At 36.8% G+C, this 20,150-nt stretch overlaps 1 protein-coding gene across 1 annotated transcript in view; it reads left to right on the forward strand.

The window, feature by feature from the left end:
- The window catches only part of LOC310927385 (polypeptide N-acetylgalactosaminyltransferase 10-like), a gene marked incomplete at its 3' end in the record, with an annotated part of 79,556 nt that overhangs the window by 42,476 nt on the left and 16,930 nt on the right, over positions 1 to 20,150 (forward strand). Inside the window, exons 5-6 of the mRNA XM_083889680.1 lie at positions 14,545 to 14,730; positions 18,545 to 18,728. Of these exons, the coding sequence (XP_083745806.1) occupies positions 14,545 to 14,730; positions 18,545 to 18,728 (370 nt within the window). The remainder of the gene's footprint in view (positions 1 to 14,544; positions 14,731 to 18,544; positions 18,729 to 20,150) is intronic.

The following is a 20,150-nucleotide window of genomic DNA, read 5'->3' on the forward strand; positions in this document are numbered from 1 at the left end:
GCATTCATTTTACTTGTTGTTTAGTAGTTTTGGTAATAGTTTAACTTGTAGTTTAGTAGTTTTAGCATTCATTTTACTGGTTGTTTAGTAGTTTTACTTGTAGTTTAGTTGTTTTAGCATTAATTTTACTGGTTGTTTAGTAGTTTTAGTAGTAGTTTTACTAGTTGTTTAGTAGTTTTAGTAGTAGTTTTGCTGGTAGTTTAGTAGTTGTAGCATTCATTTTACTGTTTTTTTTAGCAGTTTTAGTTGTAGTTTTACTTGTAGTTTAGTAGTTTTAGCATTAATTTTACTGTTTGTTTAGTAGTTGTAGTAGTAGTATTACTTGTAGTTTAGTAGTTTTAGCATTCATTCTACTGGTTGTTTGGTAGTTTTACTGGTAGTTTAGTAGTTTTAGCATTCATTTTACAGGTTGTAAAAAATACGTCCATTGGGGTTCAAATGTGGCTAAAAAAGACCTGGGTTCATGACCCCGGTTCTCCTATGCAGAATGTGTATGTTCAACTCATGGGTGCGTTGGTTTTCGTTTACTGGTAGTTTGGTTGTTTTAGTAGTGCTTTTACTGGTAGTTTAGTAGTTTTAGTAGTATTTTTACTGGTAATTTCGTTATTTTAGTAGTAGTTTTACTTGTAGTTTAGTAGTTTTAGCATTCATTTTACTTGTTGGTTAGTAGTTTTAGTAGTAGTTTAACTTGTAGTTGAGTAGTTTTAGCATTCATTTTACTGGTTGTTTAGTTGACATTGGTTCTCCTTCTATACAGAATTTGCATGTTCGACTCATGGGTGCGTTGGTTTTCGTTGGGTTCTCCAGTTTCCTCGTGGACTTGTAACCTGCAGGAAATGAGTTTCTGCTCCGAGTTTTCATTTCTGCTTTGTTAGTAAAAAAAAAAAAATCCCTAAAAATCCCAGGAAGCACTCGGTTGATAAAAAAAGACTTTCATCAGCTCAAGGACGGCCTCCCGTTTCGCTTCCTCGTATCTCATCTCTGGCACGTTATTGTGCTCCGACGTCTTCATAGCAGAGTTTCATTAAATCGGGGGACGAGTGCGAGTCCACATGTATCCATCACGGTTAAGTGCGCTCTGTCACGGTGACCGGCGAGCTCCGCGCCGCCGCGTCGGCCGCTCCCGTGATTGATCGTCCGGTTATTCACTTCCTGATCAATTACGCATTTCCTCAAGTGTCCAATGAGATGCTAAATGGATGGAATTAATAAGAAATTGGTTATTAGTAGTGTTTGGTTGCCAATTTGTGACTTGTAAATGTGTGACGGTGTTATTGGTGGTCAGCAAACACAATGTATGTGTGTGTGTGTGTGTGTGTGTGTGTGGGGGGGGGGGGTGTGTAATTTTCACAATAAAATATCACAGTACAGCACATAGCTGAGAAGTTGCACGTCAAAGCCAACAGTCATGTGACCTGATTCAGAGGTGGAAAAACCATGTACGGAAAGCCAAACAGGTCACAACTTACACTCATCTTACAGTTGATCTTTTATTCTTACGTTCATAAACTCACAAAAGGACAAATTCACAGATTCATTAGCCTCAGCAAAGTAGCACAGACTGTGAGCTGACCAGCTCCAGCTCCAGCTGTGAGGCAGCGATGATGATGATGATGATGATGATGATGGTGAGGTCAGCTCGCTCTTCATTAGGCAGTAATTGAATTTCCTCGCCTCACACAGGGAGGATGTTCATTCCTCGCTGTCCCTGCAGGAGAGCGTGGTCGAGGTTAGCTCGGGCTAATGAACGAGCCGATGTCTGTCATCTGTAGGTTCACGCTGACGTCGTCTGACGCTGAGTCAGAGACACAGAGATAACAGGCGACACGTGACGGTGACTCGACAAGACCTGACAGACCTGCAGGACATTATTCACCCAGTGACTCAGCAGTTCTACACTGATGCTCAACTGTGACTCAGCACTGACGCTGGGGTTTACTGCGATCAACTACGTAATTTAACTTGTAGTTTAGTATTTTTTGTAGTGGTTTTAGTAGTAATTTTAGAGTAGATTTAATGCTAGTTTTGGTTGCTTTAGTAGTACTTTTACTGATAGTTAAGTAGTTTTAGTAGTGTTTTTAATTGGTAATTTAGTTATTTTAGTAGTAATTTTACTGGTAGTTTGGTTGTTTTTGCATTCATTTTACTGGTAGTTTAGTAGTTTTAGTAGTATTTTTACTGGTAGTTTAGTTGTTTTTGCATTCATTTTACTGGTAGTTTAGTTGTTTTAGTAGTAGTTTTACTGGTAGTTTAGTAGTTTTAGCATTCATTTTACTGGTTGTTTAGTAGTTTTACTGGTAGTTTAGTTGTTTTTACATTCATTTTACTGGTAGTTTGGTTGTTTTAGTAGTAGTTCTACTGGTAGTTTAGTACTTTTAGTATTCATTTTACTGGTTGTTTAGTAGTTTTACTGGTAGTTTAGTATTACCGCCTCTGTCATCCAGGATTCATAGAACCGTAGTTACATACGTAACTTTCGTTTTAGCATTCATTTTACTGGTAGTTTAGTTGTTTTCGTAGTAGCTTTAGCAAATGGTTTTACTGGTAGTTTAGTTGTTTTAGCATTGGTTTTACTGGTAGTTCATTGTTTTAGTAATAGTTTTAGCATTCGTTTTACTGGTTGTTTAGTCATTTTAGTAGTAGTTGTACTGGGAGTTTAGTAGTTGTAGTAGTAGTTTTATTGGTTGTTTAGTAGTTTTAGTAGTAGTTTTACTTATAGTTTAGTTGTTTTAGAATTTCGTTTTTCCTGGTAGTTTGGTGGTTGTAGTAGTATCTTTACTGGTAGTTTAGTAGTTTTAGTGGTATTTCATTAGTTTTAGTGGTATTTCATTAGTTTTAGTGGTATTTCATTAGTTTTAGTAGTGCGTGTAGTAGTAGTTTTACTGGTAGTTTACTAGTTTTAGTAGTATTTGTAGTAGTTGTTTACTGGTAGTTTTTGTAGTATTTTTAGGAGTTGTCTTAGCAGTAAAATGTCGGCCTCTGTAGCCCTAACGATATATATATAAATTTACATACAGATTGTGTCCTGCAGCCACAGTGCTGTGCTTTTCTTTCATTGTCCATAAAATATCCATTCTCATGCAAAGCGGCTGCTGAAATTGGAGTTTTGTGAGAATGAAGCAGTAATCCTCGTTTCATCACGGCTAAACTGCATTAGGATGATTTGCTTTCTCTCTCTTTAGCCTCATCATTGTGTGTGTGTTTTCTTTTATTTCCTGCCAGATCATTTAGTTTCCTGTAATAAAATCGGATTTTTTTCCAGCGGCCCGAGGGCAGAAAGGTGACGTGTTTTCACACAGAAACACCGGAGCATGTTATCATGCGGTGGCAAATGTTTACCTCTCCCACACACTCCTATTTAATTAGAGTGTACTTTGGAGATGAGAGTGTTTTCCCAGAGGACGTCGACTTCATTAGCACCTGTAAGTGTTGGTGCGTGTTAGACAGCGAGAGGGAAAGGTGGGTTTGTGTTTTCACGTCAGGAGCCTGTTGTTAATCCAGATTATTGTGGTTTACGGTCATATTTGAGGGTGTTAACGTACGTAAAAACTCTTGAAACTTGGCATGGAGGTCAGGTCTAACGAAAATGTGATATTGGCATCTATAGCGCCCAACAAAGGCAAAATTGAGTTCCACCAAATATCCCGAAGCTTGGTGGAAAGACGTTATAGACCAAGACGAACAAAAAAGTCGACCATAACCATGGCGCCAACTCAACAGGAAGTTGGCCATTTTGAATCCCGTCGTCCAGTTTTGCCGATTCGCAGCCTTACGTAAAACGAGCTAACTCGTCCGAGCGTGTTTGTCGTACGCGCCAATTTGTACTCGACATATCAAAGGTGAAAAGTTGTCCAAAAATGATTTGTGGATTCAAAAACCGCGTTTCCACGTAAACCGTCTGCGTTTTGGTGAATTTCAACAATTCGCCACGAAACAGGAAGTGCCCAATGACTTCGGCATACATTTAGTTCCACTGAATTTTTCCGAAACTTGGTGCGAAGACGTTATAGACCAAGACAAACAAAAAAGTCAAACGTAACCATGGCCTCAACTCAACAGGAAGTCGGCCATTTTGAATCCTGTCGTCGTGCCAGGACAATGTGGTGGAAAAGTGGAGTTTGTCCGTTGTGGGCTACTGTACAAACATTGGGGTCCAAAATGGCGGCCGCCGTAGCCCTAACGTTAATATATGTTCATAAAAAACAACAACAGGTGATTTCACAGTCTTAAAATAATGAAGTATAATGACTTATAAATAATTTCATCTAAATGAACCTTGACATAAATTTCCCCACATCATTTTTTTACGTAATCTTTCATCAGTGTGAGACAAACACGATGAACACGACGCCGCCGCTCGTCGACGTTCATCACCTCGTTCCCACAAATGGCTTATTAATGTTATTATTGTCGTCGTTATATGAGTTTAATTGAAATTTAAATTGAGAGCCGGCGCCGCGCTCCCCAAGGAGCGTCATTAGCGTCTTTAATAGCAGGAGTAGCTGGCGTCCTTCCAACTAAATGAGGGCAATCTTCATACAGAAAGAAAAAGAATTATAATTAATTAAATAAGTAAATAATAAACACAATTTAACCATTAACCACCAGTAAAAAAAAACAAAGGGGAATGGGGGGTGAGCAGACGTTTTATTATGTTTTAATAACAAGAGACGGAGACGTTCACACTGTTGAGGTCACACGTCTGTGACGTCAGCTCCTCAGTGCTGTGATTCCTAAACGGTTGAATAAATACCAGCCAGATATGGAAAAGTCAAAGTTGTATCCGGGGAAAAAGGAGCAGAAGAAGTCGCTCTTTAGTCTTTATGCACTTTATGTACGTCCATTTATTCAAGACGTGTCCAAAGTTGTCTGAAGTAAATGTGATACTGTCAATAAAAACATTGCTGTGCAATTCTGGGTTAGAATTCCGACTTTATCAAACCTTTTTCCTGGACTTTTTTCTTTGGAATTCTGACTTTTTGGGGATTCTGACTCAATTTTGGAATTTTGGCTTTTTTCTTTGGAATTTTAACTTTTTTTTCTTTGGAATTCTGGAATTTTGACTTTACTTTGGAATTTTGACTTTTCTTTGGAATTCTGGAATTTTGACTTTTTTAAATTTTGACTTTTCTTTGGAATTTTGACTTTTATCTTTATATTCCGACTTTTTTCTTTGGAATTTTTACTTTTCTTTGTAATTCTGACTTTTTCTCTGTAATTCTCACTTTTTTCTTTGGAATTCTGGAATTTTGACTTTTCTTTGAAATGTTCTCTTTTTTTCTTCAGACTTTATAAAGTGCCACCTCCTGTGAATTAACCAACCACGTTTAAAGGGTTTTTTGCTGTCAAGAACTACTGCAAACCGCTCCATATCTTGAACCTTGTCATTTATCGTCTATGTTTCACCTTTTTTTGTGATGGATATTTTACTTTTGATCCCCGTATCATTCATGGGAAGTTTTCTTGTCTTTTCACTCCATTAACGACTCTACTTTGGTCGGATTCTTCCGTAATAATCCTGGATTACTTGCACTTCCTGCTCAGAATGAAGCACTCGAGAGGAGCCGCAGTTAAATGGAATTAGGGATTTGAAACAGAATCTGTTTTCTGAACAAACCTTTAGAGCAGCAGCAGTCGTACCAGATTCATGTGCAGAGACAGAGTGGACACCGTGTCGTCGTTAACACTGACTAACAGCGACTCTGTTGTTGTCATGGCTTCCTCCTCCTCCTCCTCCTCTTCCTCCTCTTCCTCCTCTTCCTCCTCCTCCTCCTCCTCGTACAGCTGTGTGTCAGCGTTCCCGACAGCTGCATCAGACGATACTGTACATGACGTTTCTGCCACAACTAAGTTCTGCGGTGTCGCTCTGCTTTAGCTCGGCCATATGTTGTTTATATACATATATACATATATATATATATATATATGTATATATGTATATAAATACGTACATGAACCAATCACTGTCTTCTTGTCACAAAAACTCAAATTAACGACATTTAGTGTCTTCATCCGAACGGAAACACAAGTGTCCCTGGAGTCTTTACTTTTGACAGTTTCCCCGGGTGGAATGATTTGGTACGATACAATGATACAGTACGAACCCAGGCTGTCGTGATTACTGACTTTATTTCTCAGAATTCTGACTTTTTTCCTCAGAATTATGAGTTATTTTCCTTAAAATTCTTGCTTTTCTGTGCAATTTGACTTTTTTCTTTGGAATTCTGGCTTTTTCCCCTTTGGAATCGACCTTTTTTTGAAATTCTGGCTCTTCTCTTTGGAGTTTTGACTTTTTGGAATTCTTGCTATTTACTTTGGAATTGTGACTTTTTTTGGAATTCTGTCCTTTTTTCATTGAAATTTTGACTATTTTGGAATTCTGGCTTTTCATTTTGAATTCTTGCTTTTTACTTTGGAATTTTGACCTTTTTTGGAATTCTGGCATTTTTGGAATTCTGGCTTTCTTCTTTGGAACTTTGACTTTTTGTGGAATTTTGTCTTTTTTTGGAATTCTGACCGTTCTCAGAAAACATATATAATATCCTATATAATATCCTAATAATCCTAGAATTCCTAAACAGTTCAAAAACCATAGCCAGATATGATAAGTTAAAAGTTATCTTCGGGAAAAATGGGGCAGAAAAACTCACTCATTGAACATAAATCTAAATAAATCCAGACGGCCTGATGATTGAGGTTTGATCAAATGTGATGGCTCATGGACGTAAATACGTGTTGTTGTGTTTTTAATATCATTTAAACATTTTGATCCAAAATTCATGCACATTAAAAGAACTAAAATAAATAATAAAATGGAGCAGCTTTGAAGGAGACGTTAGCGTCGTGGGGGTTTTGCTGAGCAGCTGCATCTGTGTGTGTGTGTGTGTGTGTGTGTGTGTGTGTGTGTGTGTGTGTGTGTGTGTGTGTGTGTGTGTGTGTGTGTGTGTGTGTGTGTGTGTGTGTGTGTGTGTGTGCTGTTTTTAAAATCCCCCTAAGACCGTCTTATATCATCACAGCTTCCTCTTCCTCTTCTTCTTTTTTTTGGACGGCAGCAGAAAAAGCAGCTTCACATGTTTTTTCCCGTCTGGCTCTCGGTGAGAAAACGGAGGATGTTCGATGTCGGAGTTCACAGACGACGAAACGTTTCGGAGGAATAAATTAGCAGCTTGGCTCTTTGGTGACGCGCCAAGACTTCTGGGAAGTCATCCAGCACCTTGGAAAAGACGGAGATGGGGAAGAGTCATAATCGGATCTGCTGTAATTTGAGGTTAATTGAATTGAACATTCCCTCCTCCCCCTCCTCACTCCTCCTCTGCTGTGGACGCAAATATGAAGGAGAAGGAAAATGTTGTCGCTGGTTTCTGTGCAAAGTGTTTAAAGTGTTTGTGTGAGCGACTGACGTCCCTTTAATTAGAGGGCGTGCTCAATCTCCACTGTCAATCAAATATACTTATAATATATTATAAGTTACCACAACACGATCTCAAGGATTTGACCACGCCCCCTCCACCAGGTGTGACGCGCTGCACACGAGCCAGAGGAGTTGTCTTAGTAGCTATGACGACACGTTAGCTCCTCCCACTAACCTGAAGCTGCTGCTCACTCATAGTAACCACGGCGACTGCTGCAGCTGACATGGGCGATCGAAGGAAATCGAAATCCCTCCCACTTCATTGAAATGTCCTCACCTTCTTAAAATGTCCTCAATTTGTTAAAAATGTTCTCGCGTTCTTAAAATGTCCTAACCTTCTGGAAATGTCCCCAATTTCTGGAAATGTCCTCACCTTATGGAAATGTCTCACTTTCTGGAAATGTCCTCACCTTATGGAAATGTCCTCACTTTCAGGATCTGTCCTCACTTTCTGGATATGCCCTCACCTTATGGAAATGTCCACATCTTCTAGAAATGACCTCCGCTTATGGAAATGTCCTCACTTTATGGAAATGTCCTCACCTTATGGAAATGTCCTCACTTTCTGGAAATGTCCTCACCTGATGGAAATTCCCTCACTTTCTGGAAATATCTTCACCTTATAGAAATGTCCTCACTTTCTGTAAATGTCCTCACCTTATGGAAATGTCCTCACCTTATTGAAATGTCCTCACCTTATGGAAATGTCCTCACTTTATGGAAATGTCCTCACCTTATGGAAATGTCCTCACTTTATGGAAATGTCCTCACCTTATGGAAATGTCCTCACCTTATGGAAATGTCCTCACTTTCTGGAAATATCTTCACCTTATAGAAATGTCCTCACTTTATGGAAATGTCCTCACTTTCTGTAAATGTCCTCACCTTGTGGAAATATCCTCACCTTATGGAAATGTCCTCACCTTATAGAAATGTCCTCACTTCCTGGAAATGTCCTCACCTTATAGAAATGTCCTCACTTTCTGGAAATGTCCTCACCTTATGGAAATGTCCTCGCTTTCCGGAAATGTCCTCACTTTCTGGAAATGTCCTCACCTTATGGAAATGTCCTCACCTTATTGAAATGTCCTCACCTTATGGAAATGTCCTCTTTCTGGAAATATTACCTTATGGAAATGTCCTCACTTTCTGGAAATGTCCTCACCTTATGGAAATGTCTCACTTTCTGGAAATGTCCTCGCTTTCCGGAAATGTCCTCACTTTCCGGAAATGTCCTCACTCTCTGTCCTTACCTTATGGTAATGTCCTCTTTCTGAAAATATTACCTGATGGAAATGTCCTCACTTTCTGGAAATGTCCTTACCTTATGGAAATGTCCTCACCTTATAGAAATGTCCTCACTTTCTGGAAATGTCCTCACCTTATGGAAATGTCCTCACTTTCTGGAAATGTCCTCTTTCTGGAAATATTACCTTATGGAAATGTCCTCACTTTCTGGAAATGTCCTCACCTTATGGAAATGTCTCACTTTCTGGAAATGTCCTCGCTTTCCGGAAATGTCCTCACTTTCCGGATATGTCCTCACTCTCTGTCCTTACCTTATGGTAATGTCCTCTTTCTGAAAATATTACCTGATGGAAATGTCCTCACGATCTTTTCAAACTGTCTCTTTAGCAATATCTAGAGCTAACAAGGCTTACGTTTGCAGCATCAGTCATGTGACCTTATTCAGCAGTGGAAAACCTGGATTTAAATATTTTTCATTAGCGTACTGGAACTATGTACGGAAAGCCGACCAGGTCACAATTCAGGACCCAGGTTTTTCCTTCCATGTTCGATCATGTAGACAATAGAAATATGAACCTTCCATGAAGGATTTGTCTTTAAAGTGTTGATTTCTTGTCGTGTGCAGAAGCCTGAGCCCTCGTCGTGTCCTGGACGTCACATTCTAATCATGACTAATGTGTTTGCCAACGTTAACCCGCTCTCATTAGTCTGATTTATCGTCCCCCCCCTTCATATTTTTCCCGGCAAAAACCAAGAACGGAGCCGCGTTCCAATTTATTCAGGTCAAATTAACCTTTCATAATTTGGCGCCGCAACCTTTTCCGGGCTCCGTACGTGTGATGCTAATGCTGGGTTGTTTAATCTGGGTCATTAGGGAGGTTATGTAAGAATCAAGGCTGGGGGGTCAACAGTTCAGCCTGAATCAATCTCCTAACCGTTAATAGCTAATGGGCTGATTTATTACCGCGATGTGAAGGTGACGGCTCCATGTTTTCCTCTCAGGTTTGGAACCGAACCTATGGAGACTGTGTCTGTGTGGAGGGTCTAAGCCCTGCAGCGTTTGTTATCTTAGCTGCATAAAAACTCACTGCAATATAATCATTAATAAGAGAATGACTTCATTTTTCACCTCTGTTCATCACACACAGCTTCATGATTAACATCGTTGTTGTTGTGGCAGCAGAAAACTCAACGCTCTTGACTCTACGTCCATTTATTCAAGATGTGTCCTGAAGACGTGGTCAAGTTGTCTGAAGTTAACTCCACATTAAACTGTGCAGAAAATTTAAAACATTGATATAAAATGATTTTTTTCCTGGGAATTCTGACTTTCTCGGAATTCTGACTTATTTTTCGCAAAATTCAAATCCTTTCCCCTCAACTTCTGACTTTGTTCTCAGAAAACTGTTTTTCCCCCTGGGAATTCTTAATGTTTTCCCCCTGAGAATTCTCACTTTGTTCCCAGAATTCAAACCTGTTTCCCTCAAATTCTGACTTTCCCCTGGGGAATTTTTACTATTTTTTCCTCAAAATTCTAACGGTTTTCATCAAATTCAGACTTTTTTCTCGGAATTCTCTCTTTTTTCCCCTCAAAATTCCGACTGTTCTCACAATTCTGACTTTGCTCTTGGAATTTTCTCTTATTTTTCCCCTAAGAATTCTGCCTTTTTTTCATGGGAATTCTGACTTTGTTCTCGGAATACTGATTTTTTTTATCTTCAGAATTCAAACCTATTTCCCTCAAATTTCCCCTGGGAATTCTGACATTCTCAGAATTCTAACTTTTTAAAGTGGACCTGATCATCTTCAGTCAATAAAACATCCAAACAACTCTTATGGGTTAACGTCGTCAAGTCAGATCTTCTCGTGCCTCGACACGACGGTTTTCCCCGGAACGTCATGTGATGCCGTCACTCCGGGATGTGTGGTCATTTATTGAAGCTCTGTGAAAAGGCTAAGAAGTATGGACGGACGGAGAGCGTGGCTTTGGCCGGTCCTGTCCGGTCTCTACGTCCATCTGCTGCCAAACAGAATCAAACCAGGGAAAAAACACGCTGAATGAAACAGGAAAGACTAAAGAGTGAAGAGAGTGCAGAGATAAAAACCAAAGAAGTGCTTCCTTTTTCCTCCACCTTCTCCTGTGATGTTCAGAATCCAATTAGTGTCTGTGTTAGAGCAGGTTCCTCAGTGACAGAGCCCCATTTGTAAGAAGTCTTATCAATGAGGAGAACAGACACAAGTCATATTTCACTAATGTCAGGCCTGACTGCCGCCATTCCCTAAATAATAACCCATTCCCTAAATAATGCCTCTTCTCTTCTTTCTTCTTGTCTTGTGTTGAAGTTTAGCGACAGGCACAAAATAAAAGGTGAGGAAAAGAAAAATCCACTTTTCTGGACAAGACGTCACAAGACGACGTACGACCCGTCGTAAAGAACGCCGCGTCGTAATTCTGATTGACGGCGTCGCAGAGTTTCCGCGGCGTTCCTCAGTATGGTCGCTGTCAGCGGGAATATATGTGTGCAATCACGCGTGTTGGTCAAGAAGAATATCAAAAACATATACCGCAGCACGACTCGGCAAAAAAAAGAAGAGTGTGGAAAAAAAAAGCTTCAAAACGGTCGACCTTGAACGTCCGTATGATAACATTTCCATGTTTTGTGACCTTCTTTAGAGACTAATCAGTGGGATTTGAATTGATTGATTGATTTTGGAACTATAAGTAGATTTTGGAATTATAAGTATATTTTGGAATTTTAAGTAGATTTGTAACTATAAGTTGATTTTAAAACAATAAGTAGATCTTGGAATTATAAGTAGAATTTGGCACAATAAGTATATTTTGGAATTTTAAGTATATTTTGGAACTATAAATAGATTTTGGAATTATAAGTAGAATTTGGAACAATAAGTAAATTTTTGAATTTTAAGTCGATTTTTGAATTTTAAGTCGATTTTGGAATTATGAGTAGATTTTGGAATTTGAAGTCAATTTAGGAATTATAAGTAGAATTTGGAACTATAAGTAGATTTTGGAATTTTAAGTAGATTTTGGAACTATAAGTAGATTTTAAAACAATAAGTAGATTTTGGAATTTTAAGTAGATTTTGGAATTATAAGTAGATTTTAAAACAATAAGTAGATTTTGGAATTATAAGTAGAATTTGGAACTATAATTTATTTGGAATTATCAGTAGATTTTGGAATTATAAGTAGAGTTTGGGATTTTAAGTAAATTTTGGAATTATAAGTAGATTTTAAAACAATAAGTAGATCTTGGAATTATAAGTAGAATTTGGCACAATAAGTATATTTTGGAATTTTAAGTATATTTTGGAACTATAAATAGATTTTGGAATTATAAGTAGAATTTGGAACAATAAGTAAATTTTTGAATTTTAAGTCGATTTTTGAATTTTAAGTCGATTTTGGAATTATGAGTAGATTTTGGAATTTGAAGTCAATTTAGGAATTATAAGTAGAATTTGGAACTATAAGTAGATTTTAAAACAATAAGTAGATTTTGGAATTTTAAGTAGATTTTGGAATTATAAGTAGATTTTAAAACAATAAGTAGATTTTGGAATTATAAGTAGAATTTGGAACTATAATTTATTTGGAATTATCAGTAGATTTTGGAATTATAAGTAGAGTTTGGGATTTTAAGTAAATTTTGGAATTATAAGTAGATTTTAAAACAATAAGTAGATCATGGAATTATAAGTAGAATTTGGAACAATAAGTACATTTAGGAATTTTAAGTAGATTTTGGAATCATAATTTCCAGTATGAGCTTTACAGAACGTAAAGAAGAACAGACACAAATGTTCCCTCCACTCAAAAACATCAAAAACGAGAATCAAACACATGATCACACTAGAACACCACACACAGCCTCGCTCACACTATTTTCACTCACTTATCTGCATTTCTTATTTCTGTCCACATCCCTGCTGCAGTCATTAGACACAATGTTACCCAGAAGAGAAAGACTTCAACCGTGAGGAGTGAAAAAAGGAAATTAAATCAGTGTGCTCATAAAAGCCCATTGGCCAAAAAATAAAAATAAATGTAATTATGCTCCACATTTCACCCGAAAAGAAATTCATAATGCCTAACAAGGGAATTTAAGAAAAACTGCTGCATCCAATAATCTGTCCAGTTTACTGTCAGCTACTAAATTACACCACCACTGAGTTTTAAATAAACAATTTAAAAGTCTTCTCAGAGAAGTCGGGAGTCGCCACAGCAGCAGCATCCATAAATCTCCAGAGGGATGTTCAGACCACGACCATGGCAAATTTACTGGAAGGTGAAACAATGTGGAGCTGCAGGGAGCAAGGGCGAAAACCACGGAACCACAATAAAATCATCAATCAATCAGGAAAAGAGGCGGCCGCACATACACGCTTTCACCAATCTGTCCCCATAGCTGCCTCACAGGAATCAATCCTGCCCTAAATATAGACCGTAAATATTGTTTTTCCTGCTCACGCGGCGACTCAGCGGTGACAGTGCAGTCAAATAAATATAAATATAATGTATATTTATAGATGTATAAATCACAGGAGCTGGACTCAAGGACAGGTTTCCTTTAAATGCGAGTGTTTCCTTCAACAGTTTGAATAATAATCACTGTAATAACACTGTGATTAATATAAGAACAATATTAACTACTCTACGTTATCTATCTATCTATGATATATCTATCTATCTGCGATATCTATCTATCTATCTATCTATCTATCTATCTATCTATCTATCTATCTATCTATCTATCTATCTATCGACAATATATATCTGTAACTATCTACAATATCTATCTATCTACAATATCTATCTATAACTATAATATCTATCTATCTATCTATCTATCTATCTATCTATCTATCTACGATATCTATAACTATCTACGATATATATCTGTAACTATCTACAATATCTAGCTCTCTGTCTAAGATATATATCTGTAACTATCTACAACATCTATCTATAACTATAATATCTATCTATCTACGATTTCTATAACTACAATATTTGCAATATCTATCTATAACTATAATATCTATCTACGATTTCTACTATACTATCTACAATATCTATTTATTTATCTATCTATCTGTCTACGAAATATATATGTAACTATCAACAATATCTATCTATCTATCTATCTATCTATCTATCTATCTATCTATCTATCTATCTATCTATCTATCTATCTATCTATCTATCTATCTATCTATCTATCTATCTATCTATCTATCTATCTCTTCTCCCCTGAATAAAGACGTATGATCTCATCGCTCCTCAAACCTCCTCTGTCAATCCTCGGCCTCTCGTTGAGGCTCATTTGCATATATGTGCTGCCATCTTGATAAATGACCATATGGCCCAGAACGCTTCCAGATATGATGTTTTTCCACCTTGACTGAACAACAGCAGATGCCTGTACAAACAAATACATAAATAAATAAATGAAGGGGTAAAAACGCATAAGGCAGCTAAAGTGTGATGCGACGCTCGTCTCTGCCAGACAAACATGACTCAGCTGTGGAAAACAAACACTTTCATTTCCAACAAAGCTGTCTGCTGTCAAGGCCGAGGACTGTTGTGCTCTCAAATACATAAGGAAAACAAAAACAGTATTTGTGTAAACACGGTTATGTCATCAGCGTATTGAGAAACCTCTGGTTTTTTTCTGTTTTATTGCAGCGTTTGCAATACGTGAGTAATATGTAGATTTTGGAATTTTAAGTAGATTTTAGTGAACTGCACTAACACTGATCTACGTGTTTAAATTCAATTACATTCAATTCTAAATTCTGCGTCCTCTTTCTGTTGATGTGTAGATTGAATTCTGACTTCTGCCTGCTCTTCCCCTCAGAGCACCTGAAGGTGGCGCTGGAGGAGTACATGGTGCGGCTGCTGAAGGTCCGTATCCTGCGGACGACGAAGCGGGAGGGGCTGATCAGGACTCGCCTGCTGGGCGCGGCTGCAGCCAAGGGAGAGGTCATCACGTTCCTGGACTCTCACTGCGAGGCCAACGTCAACTGGCTGCCTCCGCTGCTGGGTGAGGAAATGGCCTGTTACACATCATCTACTTTAAGTTCTGCTGTGTTTCCATCATCATGCGGTTCTGTTTGGTTCTGTTTGGTTCTGTTCTGGGTCAGGGTTGAGTTTCCACAGCATGTTTTTTGGCCGTTTGTCTCAAAGTGAGCTCAGGAAACACTGTCTGTCTGTCGCCCAATGGGAACTCTAAGTAGATTTTGGAATTTTAAGTAGATTTTGAAACATTAAGTAGATTTTGGAATTTTAAGTAGATTTTGGAATTTTAAGTAGATTTTGAAACATTAAGTAGATTTTGGAATTTTAAATAGATTTTGGAATTTTAAGTAGATTTTGAAACATTAAGTAGATTTTGGAATTTTAAGTAGATTTTGAAACATTAAGTAGATTTTGAAACATTAAGTAGATTTTGAAACATTAAGTAGATTTTGGAATTTTAAGTAGATTTTGAAACATTAAGTAGATTTTGGAATTTTAAGTAGATTTTGAAACATTAAGTAGATTTTGAAACATTAAGTAGATTTTGAAACATTAAGTAGATTTTGGAATTTTAAGTAGATTTTTGAATTTTAAGTAGATTTTGGAATTTTAAGTAGATTTTGAAACATTAAGTAGATTTTGAAACATTAAGTAGATTTTGAAACATTAAGTAGATTTTTGAATTTTAAGTAGATTTTTGAATTTTAAGTAGATTTTGAAACATTAAGTAGATTTTGGAGTTTTAAGTAGATTTTGAAACATTAAGTAGATTTTGTAACTTTAAGTAGATTTTAGAACTATAAGTAGATTTTGGAATTATAAGTAAATTTTGGAACTCTAAGTAGATTTTGGAATTTTAAGTAGATTTTGAAACATTAAGTAGATTTTGGAATTTTAAGTAGATTTTGGAATTTTAAGTAGATTTTGAAACATTAAGTAGATTTTGGAATTTTAAATAGATTTTGGAATTTTAAGTAGATTTTGAAACATTAAGTAGATTTTGGAATTTTAAGTAGATTTTGAAACATTAAGTAGATTTTGGAATTTTAAGTAGATTTTGGAATTTTAAGTAGATTTTGAAACATTAAGTAGATTTTGGAATTTTAAATAGATTTTGGAATTTTAAGTAGATTTTGAAACATTAAGTAGATTTTGGAATTTTAAGTAGATTTTGAAACATTAAGTAGATTTTGAAACATTAAGTAGATTTTGAAACATTAAGTAGATTTTGGAATTTTAAGTAGATTTTGAAACATTAAGTAGATTTTGGAATTTTAAGTAGATTTTGAAACATTAAGTAGATTTTGAAACATTAAGTAGATTTTGAAACATTAAGTAGATTTTTGAATTTTAAGTAGATTTTTGAATTTTAAGTAGATTTTGGAATTTTAAGTAGATTTTGAAACATTAAGTAGATTTTGAAACATTAAGTAGATTTTGAAACATTAAGTAGATTTTGGAATTTTAAGTAGATTTTTGAATTTTAAGTAGATTTTGAAACATTAAGTAGATTTTGGAGTTTTAAGTAGATTTTGAAACATTAAGTAGATTTTGTAACTTTAAGTAGATTTTAGAACTATAAGTAGATTTTGGAATTATAAGTAAATTTTGGAACTCTAAGTAGATTTTGGAATTTTAAGTAGATTTTGAAACATTAAGTAGATTTTGGAATTTTAAGTAGATTTTGGAATTTTAAGTAGATTTTGAAACATTAAGTAGATTTTGGAATTTTAAATAGATTTTGGAATTTTAAGTAGATTTTGAAACATTAAGTAGATTTTGGAATTTTAAGTAGATTTTGAAACATTAAGTAGATTTTGGAATTTTAAGTAGATTTTGAAACATTAAGTAGATTTTGGAATTTTAAGTAGATTTTGAAACATTAAGTAGATTTTGGAATTTTAAGTAGATTTTGAAACATTAAGTAGATTTTGAAACATTAAGTAGATTTTGAAACATTAAGTAGATTTTGGAATTTTAAGTAGATTTTTGAATTTTAAGTAGATTTTGAAACATTAAGTAGATTTTGGAGTTTTAAGTAGATTTTGAAACATTAAGTAGATTTTGTAACTTTAAGTCGATTTTAGAACTATAAGTAGATTTTGGAATTATAAGTAAATTTTGGAGCTATAAGTAGATTTTGGAATTATAAGTAAATTTTGGAGCTATAAGTAGATTTTGAAACAATAAGTCGCCTGGAAATCGCCTGTAACACATCATCTACTTTCAGTTCTGCTGTGTTTCCATCATGATGCAGTTCTGTTTGGTCCAGAATCCTGGTTCAGGGTTGAGTTTCCACACCATGTTTTTTGGCCGTTTGTCTCAAAAAGACCTCAGGAAACACTGTGTTTCTGTCGCCTGAAGGGAACTCTAAGTAGTTTTAGGTAGATTTTGGAATTTTAGGTAGATTTTGGAACTCTAAATAGATTTTGTAACTTTAAGTAAATTTTGGAATTATAAGTACATTTTGGAACACTAAGTAGATTTTAAAATTTTATGTAGATTTTAGATCTCTAAGTAGATTTTGGAACCATAAGTACATTTTGGAACTATACGTAGATTTTGAAACAATAAGTAGTCACAATAAGTCGCCTGTAACACATCATCTACTTTCAGTTCTGCTGTGTTTCCATCATGACGCAGTTCTGTTTGGTCCAGAAATAAATGTAGAAACCAAATCATCTACATATATATGTATATATATATATATATATATTTGTATTTCATATGAACCTAAGTAAACATAAGCACCATGAAATAAATTCAGTGTGAGTTGCTCAGGCTTCCTTTGTGCGATAAAACACCCACAGCTCACATTAAAGCAGTATCTTCTCCATGAATCACATCACTCCTACCTTTAACTGTTCCTGCAAGCAGTTTAATTAAAATATGGGAGGTTTTTTTGAGGAGTTACATTAAAAGAAATGAAAAAGTCAGTCAATGGAGCTGAAATAAAACCACCAAATATTCACAAAAGCGATGGATGTGCAGTTTTGTAATTTGGGTTAATGGCGTCTAAGTGAAGGTTTCAGCAGATAAAATAAAGTAAATAAAATAATGTGAGCGTCTCACAGAGGAAGATCAGGCCTCCGTCAGAATCCCCCAACACTCACCTAAATTCAATCAAGCCTCGCAGCTTAAGCCAACTCCTGGGTCTGCCCCCTAATCCAGGATCCGGGCCAAAATGTAATGGGTTCTCGCTTTGGCCTGAACCCAACACTTCCACAAAGTTCTGTGGAAATCTGTCGAGTAGTTTGTTTTGTTTTTAGACGTTTTTACAAACGTCTGAACCACAAAATCCTGATGTGAAGAAACTCTGACGTATCACAGGACAAAGAAGAGAAAGTGAGACAGTTTCTGTTTGGAACTCGAAGTAGATTTTGGAATTTTAAGTACATTTTGGAACAATAAGTTGATTTTAGAATTATAAGTACAATTTAGAACTATAAGTAGATTTGGAAATGTTTGTAGATTTTAGAACTATAAGTAGATTTTGAAACAATAATACCATTTTGGAACTATCAGTACATTTTGGAACTTTAAGTGCATTTTGGAACTTTAAGTACATTTTGGAATTGTAAGTACATTTTGTAATTATGAGTAGATTTTGAAACAATAAATAGATTTTGGCATTTTAGTAGATTTTGGAATTATAAGTAGATTTTGAAACAATAATAACATTTTGGAATTATCAGTACATTTTGGAATTATAAGTACATTTTGGAACTATACGTTGATTTTGGAATTTTAAGTATATTTCTTTTTAGCCAAAATTCTCCAGAAACAACTTTTCTTCACGAACTGTTCCACAAACTCATCTCTCTCTCTCTGTCTCTTAGACCGAATCGCCCAGAACAGGAAGACCATCGTGTGCCCGATGATCGACGTCATCGACCACGACAACTTCGGCTACGAGACGCAGGCGGGCAACGCCATGCGCGGCGCCTTCGACTGGGAGATGTACTACAAGCGCATCCCCATCCCCGCCCGGTTGCAGAACGACGACCCCAGTGAACCCTTTGAGTGAGTACGACGCCCGGTGTGTTCGATTTCTGGGGATATTTTCCAGGATTCACCACGTTGCAGAAAGAAGTCAGAAAGAAAACATGGATTCGAGGCGAGAGGTTGTTATTAATAGCAGTCCATAACAACCTCTACACGGTATTTAGCTAACCCAAACAACGTAGGAACATGTTCTGCTCCTCCAAGGTAATGGGGCGTTCCTTTTGTTTGAAAACTCCCAAGGCTGCGTTTTATTTTGAAGAGGCAGAACCTGAAGCTCTGACGCGAGGAGAGAATCAACTTCCTGTTTACCTTGTTTCTCTTAAGAGATTAAGACATCGCCCATTGGTCATTGAATGCATCTCGTAGCTGCTGTAGACCCTGCATTATTCTCAAAAAATTGATTTATTTCATCTTCTTCTTTGTCCAAGTGGAATTGAAGTGAATTATCCTACGTTCTACACTCCACATGTTCTATTTCACTCCCGTCTGAGGACATGCGAGTTATACAAAGACCAATCATAAAGGCAGAAGAACATTACTGTATAATATTAGCTCCCCTGGTAGCGATACTCCAGCGCAAACAGGACTGATAGCTTTTGACCGCCGTGACCTTCCCGCGCACGCCGCAGCACACCGAGACGTAACCTTTAAGTAATGGGAGGGCAGAATAAATCAACTATTCACCGAGACAGCGTCCGCTATTAAGGCCAAATCACTTGCGTGTGATGCCAGGCGCTCCATTTGCGGGCGTCGGGGGGATTTGGTTTGACAACATGTCTCTGCGTTTCGATGCCAAAGGGCCGTTTGAGGTGAGAGGAGGTGGAGATGCAGTGAGGGATCATGGAGAGAGCGGCGGCTGAAGAAGAAACGAGTCCCAATCAATCCTCATTTGAGTGAATTAGTCGGCTCTTCTTGGCCAATGAAATGACCTTCATCAGTGCAAATCTAATTTGAGTGGCAAAGATTTTCATTTTCATCCTGATTGACATTGCTGCAGTGCGGGGACGAGGCGCGGCGGAGTGGCAAAATCCATCTCATGTGAGGTGTGTGTGTGTGATTTTATCTCATGGTGCTGTCACTGTGTCTTTGTCAGCTTCATCACCTCCTCCTCTCCTCCTCTCCTCCTCTCCTCCTCTCCTCCTCTCCTCCCTCTCTCTTTCTGTCGTCCTCCCTTTGGCTCTGGATGTTTCATTTAGCCGTGAGCTCAGGCCTGAACTCCCGTCTGTCTTCTCCAAGGTCAGTGGACTTAAAAAAAAGAGAGGGGGACGATTTCAACCTGAGGGTTTCAAATTTAATCTAAACAGTGAGTCAGAATATTCATGGACCATTGACTTAAGTCCATTTTTTTCTTCTCTTTTTTTAACTCCAACAGTGTGTTTTTAAGTTCTTCAGACGTTTCCTCTGCTGAAAAAAATACAATTCTTGCCTCTTTTAGTTTTT

The sequence above is a fragment of the Microchirus variegatus genome (genome assembly GCF_963457635.1).
Source record: "Microchirus variegatus genome assembly, chromosome: 5".
NCBI lineage: Eukaryota > Metazoa > Chordata > Actinopteri > Pleuronectiformes > Soleidae > Microchirus > Microchirus variegatus.